The 10,000-nt window shown below is 39.1% G+C and overlaps 3 protein-coding genes across 3 annotated transcripts in view; all 3 read right to left on the bottom strand.

The window, feature by feature from the left end:
• Positions 1-451, bottom strand: part of LOC138059005 (solute carrier family 49 member 4 homolog) — a 5,509-nt gene extending 5,058 nt beyond the window's left edge. The window contains exon 1 of the mRNA XM_068904491.1: positions 6-451. Within this exon, the coding sequence (XP_068760592.1) occupies positions 6-312 (307 nt within the window). The 5' untranslated portion in view covers positions 313-451. The remainder of the gene's footprint in view (positions 1-5) is intronic.
• A 5,629-nt stretch (positions 452-6,080) lies between these two features.
• On the bottom strand, positions 6,081-7,789 carry LOC138059008 (uncharacterized). Its single transcript, XM_068904493.1, has 2 exons — positions 7,650-7,789; positions 6,081-6,924 (listed from the first exon to the last, which is right to left on the bottom strand). The coding sequence occupies exon 2, from the start codon at positions 6,906-6,908 to the stop codon at positions 6,213-6,215; it is 696 nt and encodes a 231-aa protein (XP_068760594.1). The 5' UTR covers positions 6,909-6,924; positions 7,650-7,789; the 3' UTR covers positions 6,081-6,212.
• Positions 7,790-9,097: 1,308 nt separating this feature from the next.
• The window catches only part of LOC138059021 (solute carrier family 49 member 4 homolog), a 6,904-nt gene continuing 6,001 nt past the window's right edge, over positions 9,098-10,000 (bottom strand). The window contains exon 4 of the mRNA XM_068904514.1: positions 9,098-10,000. This exon is cut by the window's right edge and continues 210 nt beyond it. Within this exon, the coding sequence (XP_068760615.1) occupies positions 9,793-10,000 (208 nt within the window). The 3' untranslated portion in view covers positions 9,098-9,792.

Consider the following 10,000-nt stretch of genomic DNA (forward strand, 5'->3'; position numbering starts at 1 on the left):
TTTACCCTTCATGTCCATAAGCCAACACATCGGGACAACTGCGACAACGAAGGAAATGGGACCCCAGTCAGCTAAAAGCGTTATAGTTGTGTCGTCCCAACCAAACACTACTTGTGAAGTGCCTTGTATTGGTCCCCAGGTATTCCAAATTAGATTGTTTAGAGCAGCAACTATTGAAAAAATGATCAAAATGTACCATCGACGTTTGTACACCTTGCATTTGTTTTGGTAAACGGAACCAAGCGATTTATACCGCCGGTCTTCAGAACGAAGCAAGTTCGCTCTTTCTTCGAAGGACTGCTCTCTCCTCATATTGTTTTGAAAGAACTCTCGAAATTTGTATCAGGATCGTTCCTCTCTCAAACGCTTCTGTATGTCGACGGATTCGTGACTGGTGGGTGTAGCGACTCTTCGAATTCGTCATTCACGAAAAACGCTTTGATGAAAATTTCAGCTGAAAATGTTCCGTGGCAACCCTGAATGCATTTCCATCGGAATAAACCAGCCATCAGTCCAACTGATCCTCATTGTGATTTTTCATAATTTCTTCCTAAAAAGGTTGGGAGAGACACCAAATTCTTCACATTGGCAGAAAAAATACCGGCGAAAAAAAAGCCGGGAAACCAGCACCACGCGGAGAGGTTGGGGCGAGCAATGATCTGAGAGTCAGCGAAGCCGCTTTTACCGAATAATAATGTGAGCATCACATGACGTTTACCCTATACCCTCAATCAGACAATAAACAACAACTTTTCACTGGTAAATAGGATACTGGCTGCAGCACAAGATTAGAATGATCATCACATGACTTTTGGAGGACATACCTTATTACATGAAATTTTCGCGAATTTCGCGATTTAAAAAAAATCGCGAAATTTAAGTGACGTGAAAATTAAATGTCGCGAAAATAACATGACCCGAAAATTAATTGACTCACATTATGTCAATAACTAAAACAGCGACTTCATTACACACGTTTATGACAATCATTTTGAGCTATTCTGTGGTAATGTTCTGGTCCTCTCCATCGCTACTGCTTTCCGTCTCTACTCCAGGTAGCACTTCTTTTGTACAATCCTCAAACTGTCCATTTACTGGCTCCTTGAGTGTGTCTCACTCAAAAACGCGAAATTTAAGTGAGTCAAAATGCAAAATGTTCGCAAAATCGCGAAATTAAGGTGTCGCGAAATATGCGAACCTCAAAATCGCGAAATTAACGTGTCGCGAAAATTTCATGTAATAACTTAAAGGTATATTAGAATGAGCATCACATGACATGAGATTAGAATGAGCATCACATGACTTTTGGAGGACATATATTTTATTTGTGGCCGGAGTAGCATCATTTGCTACGAGGGACACAAACTCGACAAAAGTCATTTGATTATCATTATTATGAATACACAAGGTCAAATGATGATGTAGCATGAAACTATGGTATGGAAATGTCCCTCAGTGTATACAAACAAAGGTTGTGAGAATGAAAGAAATGTATATATTTGAAGTGCGGGTTGTAGACCAAATGAAGTAATCCTCGCACTTAAATAGGACAATCTAATTGGCCGAGCGAAGTTGTTTGACAAGTCTACAGCCAATCAGTATCAGGGTGGCAAATGTATTTTCAGCCGGCACATTTCCCGTTTGGCCCGCAAAAAGGCGCGTTTTACAGAGGGCAGTTTGTCGTTTGGCAGCGCGTATTGATACTAATGATAGTTTTTGTTAAGGTGAACAGTTTTATGAAAAAAAACCGAAAAAACCTTTCACCCAAAAGTTGAAACAATTAAACCAAAGTTTTCGCTAATTCTGGATTAAGGCTTTCGAACAACCGGACCCTGGACATGTAAGGAAACTGTCGTTTAATGATCACTTTCGTTAACCATTTTGCAAGAAAGTTGACAATGATGAAAATTTTAAAGAAAAAGGAACAATATTAGCCAATATCAAAAATACCATAATACTCTTTGTTCCTCTTTCCAAAATTTTGCATAAGCATTGTTTTTATTTTCTCGTGGGACTTACAATGGTCGCAAGAGAAATAGAAACAACTTTGGAGGCACAAGCAAAGAGTATTATGGTATTTTTGATATTATTTTCAATTTCTCCGTCAAAGGGAGGCGATTAATCGAGGGACGGCTATTATTCGAGGAAATACGGTATTGTGGACGAGGCAATTGATTGAGTCAAGATGATTTAAATTTAAAAGAATTAATAAGAGAAAAAAGTTGTATTTGTTGTATCACTAGCGACGCAAGCACAATCGCAAGCAGAAACTTCAGAATAGAGCTGCTAGAATCCTGACTTTCTCAAATTATGAAACGCGATCTAAAAATCTATTGGATGAACTGGGTTGGGAAGTACTAGAAGGTAGGAGGATGAGACAACTCTCTAATCTTATGTACAAAATAACTCATGACATTTCTTCACCCTATTTGAAAAAGATATTTACTGGTGTTTCAGATGTCCACTCCTATAACTTAAAAACTCGTCACTCAACTTGCATACAGTCGAACCTGTATACGACGGCCACCCTCGGGAATTGAGGAACTGGCCGCTTAATACAGTATCAATAAAAATACGCACTGGGTGTGGTCTAATGGCGTACCATTACAAAACACTTCATACAAGGAAACAATAGGACGACCAACACTCTTTCAAGCCATCAATACTTTAAACAAAGTTGCCAACTTGTAACTTAACGGTATAATATACGTAACATTATTGAAACGCGGCCAACAAACAACAGGAAAGTTAGGAGAAAGGGAAAGCGATCTAACAGAGGGGGTGGTTATGGCCTGGAAATCCTTTGCGAGTATACGTTTGAAGGCGATTCATTCTCTATCACGTGGCTAAAGAGCATATTCAAAACGAACAGTTCTGTACTTCAGCACATTGCGGACAAATGGGCAGTCCCTTTCTAGATGTTATTTGTTTACAGTGATGATAGATCGCATTTTAAACGCAATAAAAATACTGCATAAAATGGCTTAGTTTCCGTTCAAATTAAGATGGCCGCTTAATAGAGCGTTTTCACTCACGTGACCAGCAGCCATATTGGATTACTGAAACAAAGAAAGTATTTGCATAAAAATAGTGTTCAATTCCCGGAGGATTAGTTTAGTACACCATCATGGCCGCCATTTCTTTGTTTTGGAACACCAACATGGCCGCCGTGACGTCATGTGAAAACGCTCTATACAGGTAAAAGTAACAAAGCAAGACAAACATAGGACTGCTACAGGGTGCCTGCGGCTGCTCAATAGAGGTGACCGCCTAATACAGGTAACGAATACAGTGTTTGTATGAGCGGAAATCAGGACTTTGACAACTGGCCGCTTAATGCAGGCCCGTTATATACAGGTTCGACTATATTTCTAAACGGCTAAGTTAGATATAGGGAAACACAGCCTTCATTATAGAGGATCAGTCCTCTGGAACAAAATCCGTAAGGAGGCTAGAACAGAAAAGCCTAGATCTTTTTCAGCCATTTCTTATGGACAAAGATATTTTCGGCACTGAACTTATGTAAATTTTTAATACTCCTACGAATGTACATAATTAGTTTCTTGAGACATATGAATGATCAATGTGTAAAAATTAGGGATATTCTGACTAAGTATATTTTTCCCTTTTATGCAATTTTACCATTAAATATTTTATTACTGTGGTTTTTTAGGATGTATTTATTGTAAAGTAAATAATCGCATAGTAGTAATTTTATAAACTTATTGTAAGTCTTTAAAACTCACGGCTCACTGACCACACCTGTGAAAGTGATACCGTGATTTGAAGATTTTATAGTCAGTAGTAGTAAGCATAACAGCTTTCATTTCACCGTGAAAACAGCCTCGACGCAAGCATAGACACAAGTTCGCCTTCTGGCGCGTGAAACAAAACACTGGCCAATTAAAGCACTCGTTCCAGATTCCTCGCGTCTGAGCATTTGAACAAAATGGTAGAGGCAGTGGTTGCGTTTGATAGAAGTCGACGTTCGTTTTCACTTAGCATTAAGTACTCATGCTTGCGCTATTGCTCGCTTGCTTGCTTGCGTCGCTAGTGAAAACCAGGCTTTATTGCCGCAATAAAGGTGAACCAAAAGAACTCTTCTATTGAGGATTTGCTCGATATCCGTAGATAACAGGCAATGACCTAAAATACAAAACGCAAATTTCCCTCTAACGTCTCTCTAATGTTACCCGATCAGTCACCACGTTGAAAGCCTAAAAGACCATGCATTGGGGCGAGTTTGAGAATGGAGAGAAGCAAAATGTTGCGTAAATCACATCGTCGATGGCTGTGTTGCCAGCATGGTTGTCCTGGTGGTGTAGTGGTGATCACACCCGACTAGTAATGGGGGGACGTGGGTTCAAATCCCGCTCAGGGCAAATTTTCTTTCACACATTTATTCACATTTATTCCTATGGTTCAATCCTCCGTACAGCCAAAACGTCAAAACAAAAGTTGGAAAGTGTTTCCTCACCCTAATCGACAAGCACTTCCCAAAATCACACCCTTTGCACAGAATTTTCAACCGGAACACTCTCAAAATTAGTTATAGCTGCATGAGCAATGTAAAAACAATTATCTCCAACCAAAATAAAGCCGTCATTAACAAGTCATCAAATCCACCCGCTCAAACTATCAACACTTGCAACTGCCGTGACAAAAGATCCTGCCCTCTAGACGGAAAGTGCAACGTGCGGAATACCATCTATCAAGCAGAGGTCACAACATCTCAGTCAAAGCAAACTTACATCGGTCTTTGCGACACATCATTCAAATCACGTTATAGAAACCACACATGTTCCTTTAGAAATGAACGCTACAGAAATTCCACTGAACTTAGTAAATATGTATGGGGTTTGAAAGACAAGAAAGTCGACTATCACATTAAATGGCGGATTGTTAGGCATGCGAGATCCTATTCAAATGTAACGAAGAAGTGTAATTTATGTCTGTGGGAGAAATACTATATAATTTGTAGACCAGATTTGGCGACCCTTAACAACAGAAATGAGCTTGTAACAAGTTGCAGACATGCAAAGAAATTCCTTCTCAATAGCGTAATTATTTAAGGCTTATTTTTAGCAGCTCACTGGAAACAGTTTGTATTGTTTAACCGTTGCTATGCACCCCAGCCTATAGTGAATTGCTACCGTTATTTTCAAAATCACTGTAAAACACCATGTATTCCTTCTTTTTGGCAGTTGCCTGATGATTGCTTCGTGAGAAGCATGAAACTCGGAGTAGCAAATAAATGTTTTTGACCTAGTTCAAGTCTACGTATCTATATATATATATATATATATATATATATATATATATATATATATATATATATATATATATATATATATATATATATATATATGAGCAAAAAGGTCAAACCAGATAAGAAAGTTTTTCCACTGGTGCTTGACTACAATCCAATTTTGCCAGATATCCAAAAAGTTATTAAAAATTACTTTCATCTATTGCAATCTTCACCAGAAGTCAAAGAAATTTTTCCGTCCAAGTCAATTTTTCCCGCTTATCGTAGAACAAAAAATCTTAAGGAGTTGTTAGCGCCATCCAAATTTCAGGTAACCTCTTGTAGAAATCAAAGAGAAGAAAATGGGGGTTGTTCAAAATGCAATAAGAAATGCGATCTTTGTAAAAATTATTTAATTCAAGCTTCAAAATTTCAAAGTTCAGCTACTGGTCGTCATTATTCCATTCAACAAAAACTTTCTTGTTCATCGCAAAATGTTATTTATTTGGCCTATTGCGTTCGTTACTGCGAGGATGCGACACGAAACGAAAATGACGCAAGTGAGGAGGAGGGAAGGGAACCTAAAGGTGAAAAGGCATAACTAACGTCTTGATCTGGACTCCTGCTGTCAAAAGAATACTCCAACGCTTAAATTTCAAATCTCCAAAAAGTCTCTAAGCTCCGCTCTAGTCAGAGTCCTTTAGAAAACTGGATGTACGAGCTAATAGACCAAGCCGAGTTCTAATGCATATTTTCAACGCCACAAGATAAGACAACAAAAAGCCTTATGTGGTCAGCGAGGAAATGAATACCTGAGCTCGGAATTAATTTATTAATGAAGCGGTTATAAGAAAACAAAAAGTTATTTGAGCTTATAAAGTTCTTGACACAAAATGAGGTACTCACGAAGAAAAACTAATCGACGAGAGTAATTCTATAGTTTATCTGTAGGATTCATGAGTTGTCACGGTTTCAGGTTATTGAAAGGAGAATCTTGAACATCCCTCTCGAATAAATAAACCGGAGGGTATGGTAAGAACTTTGATTTGAGAAAAAATTCTCCTTTTGGTGTGATTGCCCTGTCCAGTTCCATATGGATGTTCTTTCTGTCTTCATTTTTTGCGCACGTTAGATAGCCCTCTCTCTGTAAGTTTATCAAGTAGCGCTCTAATGTAGCAGAAGGGGATAAATATTGATTCATAGAACGGATGATTATCGTACCGAAAGGATCTCTGGTAGAAGTTGTAGTTTCCAATTCTGTAAAACTCGCTGCTCGAGGATAAGCTGATAGTTGACTTCTCTTTTTTCTTTTAGGTAGAGTTGAACACGCGGAACGCTTTTTGATCAAAGAAGCCTCTTCGTTCCTGCAGAAAAGCGCACTCATCGTGTTTTTCTCCTCCTGTTGATCACTTTTGATTCGCCGAGAGTGTTCATCAGCTGATTTGCAAGAATAAGAACTTTTCGTTCTTTCTCCTTTTGTTATGGGTTGTCCTTGATCAGAGTATAAGTGAAAAAGATAGTTCGTTGCTCGATGTCGCTTAGCCAGGATTTTACATTCATCACCCGTGAAACCGAGTGAGGTAATGTCTGGACGGCTATACGCATGCCCGGTACTAGAGATTCTGACAAAGGATCTGGAAGACTTCGAGGAGGCATCCATGTTTTTTCAATGACGACTAAAAAAAATATCCGAGCCATAATAAATGGGAAGTGTCACACACTAGGGACAAATTATAGACCAGAACAGTAATATTTCTTAATTTTAAACACAGAGTTAAGGAGATAAGAGTCTCCCATATAATATTGCTGCTGATGATTGACTGGAAAGGTCTGGTTTCCTGAAAAAATCACTCTTAAAATACCCCGGAATGGAAAAGAACCGAGAAGACAGTTGTACAGTTGTGACTCACAAGTTCCTGAAAAACGATAAAACCCGCAATAGCCTGAATTTCAGTCACCTCCTCCGCTCGTTAAGTCAAATTCAGGCTATAAAACCAAACGAAATAAACAAGTAGAACTTTCATCAGTGCAAGCTTTATTCTTGACGGAAGATGCAAAAAACACCTTGTATCTTTTGCCCTTTGCACTATATTGCAAGGTTGACTCGCGCCCTTCTCCAAAATATTCGTTGAAAGTTATAACAGATCAAGCGTTTCTTAAGCTGCAGCAGCCAGTTTGCAAAGAACATCTCCATAGCAGCACTTCTCCGGGAATCACGGACCCTTTCTTAAGTTTGTCAATTTACTTCCCACTGATATTTAAATAAATTCATGGTCATAATGTTTTTCCTCGAAACAATGCAAATTTGCGTAATACATAAGATTACTGTTCTTTGTCAGGCAGCATAAATTGTACTGTAACATCAAGGAAATTCACCTCTAGAAAAACCATTTAAACTCACCTTTTGCAGATTTTTCAGACTGCTTTAGTTTGCTGTCTCATCAGATTTTGCCATTGAAGAGCTTTATCATTAACATTGAAAAATAAACATTTCGTACGTATCGGTGTGAGTGAAATATTCTAAATTTTGCTGTCAAAAAGAGTTGTCCATGAAAAGAAAATCGGAGAAAAAAGCTTTAAAAAATACGGAATTGTTCGTGCTCCGCGGAAAAAGTAGAAATGTTAGCGGTTAGGGTAAGTTTATAAGCAAGATGACATATAAAGGATGGAAATATTTGTTAGGTAAAGGGATTGTCAGGGAAACGATATTTTGAACCCACTATCCATATAGAACGATTGGAAATTTAGCATCTGTCACTCATGGTAGGAACACCTGCATTGGAACCCAGGACTGCCTCGCGCAAGGCGCAAGTTCTGTTCTTGCACTGAGACGTGAACGATAACGCTTCAAGACAACATCCGAGCACTTCATTTGCTTCCACATGCATTCGACACACTGTCGTGTGTTTGAACAGGTGATTCAACATTGTTCAAAGGGTAAAAAAGGTTAAAAGCCTGGTGAGAGCGAGTTGAATCAAACTTACTGAAACTGCTTCAGGGCTCGTTTAAACTGATTGCGAGGAACTGAGAAGGAGCGGGTCCAGTTTTTTTTCTTAGGAGGGGGTTCATCACCAAGGAATGGCATAACTGACGGGTTTTTTTTTTTTTGCTTTCTTGCAGAATACCAGTTTTATTAGTGTATTAGAAAGCCGTAGGTCATCTCGGGGAAGGGGGGGAGGAGCGTACCCCCTGTACCCTCCCTCTAGATCCGCCCCTGCTGAGAAATGAAACCAGACTCCTGTCCACATTTACGGCCTGATGTGGGCACGCGTGTGTCCTACAAAATTTTAATGTTGAACGAACTGTTCAAATGACTTCAACTCCATCGAACATTTTCGAGAACAAAAGTTAAATCGAATTAAAGTTTAAATCAGTTTAAATTTGATTCAACACACTTTCAACATTTTTTACGGCTTTCAACAATGTTGAACGAAACCAACACTTGATTCATAAGTGACTCATGTAGAAGCAAATTTCCAACATTTCCTCTTTTTGCAAAATCGTAGAATGCAGATGAAGCCGTCTGATGAGTCCATTTAACAATTGTCGAACATGCGCATGCTCGCATCAGGCGAAAATCTGGTTTCTTGTCCCCAGTTCCTGGCAATCATGGAGTTGGCTCAAAAGTTGTCTGATTGTTGGAGCCATTTGAACGATCTCCGCACAATTTTGTTTTCGATTCTAACATTTGCCTAACAACCGTTGAACGAATATTGGTAAAATGTTGAAAGCGTTTGAATGAGTCTTTTTAACGCCGGGAAAAGCGGGTGGAACCTTAGAAGTTCGTGAACTTTCCTCGGCTCTGTCTACCTTCCAGAATTATTTACCAATTCATGATATTCAACAACCTTCGTTTTCATGTAACTTTTATTGAATTTCTAGGCCTCTGCTCCTTTTTTCTCACTGAACGGGGCATTGTTATCACGGGAACAATGACATTTGTGCCTCAGTATAAAATTAATAAGTTATAATTACGATACTAACACACAAAAGAGAGAATCCGAAGGGAAACGCTGACCTAAAGACTCTACCTGTGTTAAGTTTTATTTGTAACAATGACCTACTTCAGTGAACGAGATGTGCAATGTGAGTGACCCGAGGGGAGTTGAAGGATGCAAGGGCGTATATAACTGAAGGATTTTAAACAATTTGCCACGTTTAGATAACAGCACGCAAAATGATGACGACGTGGACGAGGATGAAGATGACGATGATGAAATTGCTGATTGCTTTGATGATAATGCAAATGACGAGGACTATGTGAACATGATAACTAGCTAAAACCACTGAACCTATGACCTATGACACCAAGTCAAATCGAACCATGACTAGATCGATAAAAATCGGGACGGGTGCTTTCCCCACCATGCTAACCCACGAAAACACCGAAATCTCTAACGTGCTGTTTCGTATGTTTTCTTAGCCACAACGATTTTCCGCTCCGCGGTTTCCAGTGCGTTGATCGCAGTTAGCTTAGGTACTTTCTAGTTACACTGCTTGTCGGTGTTGTCTACTCTTGCAAACCACTCTTTGTTCCAAAAAAACTAGCTCTGTTTAGACTCGTCTACGTCTAACCGCTTGTATCTCTCGGTGTAAATAGCTATGAGCGGTGTACACACCACAGTAGATGAGACTAGTAACCAATTCATCCATCGCGGGTTCGCTTGTGGAAACATGAAGGCTACGAAAAATACAAAGTTGATGACATAAACAGCTAAAATCATCACACCGGAAGTAATCCCTTCCGCAACA

This window comes from Montipora capricornis, chromosome 8, assembly GCF_036669925.1.
Source record: "Montipora capricornis isolate CH-2021 chromosome 8, ASM3666992v2, whole genome shotgun sequence".
Classification (NCBI taxonomy): domain Eukaryota; kingdom Metazoa; phylum Cnidaria; class Anthozoa; order Scleractinia; family Acroporidae; genus Montipora; species Montipora capricornis.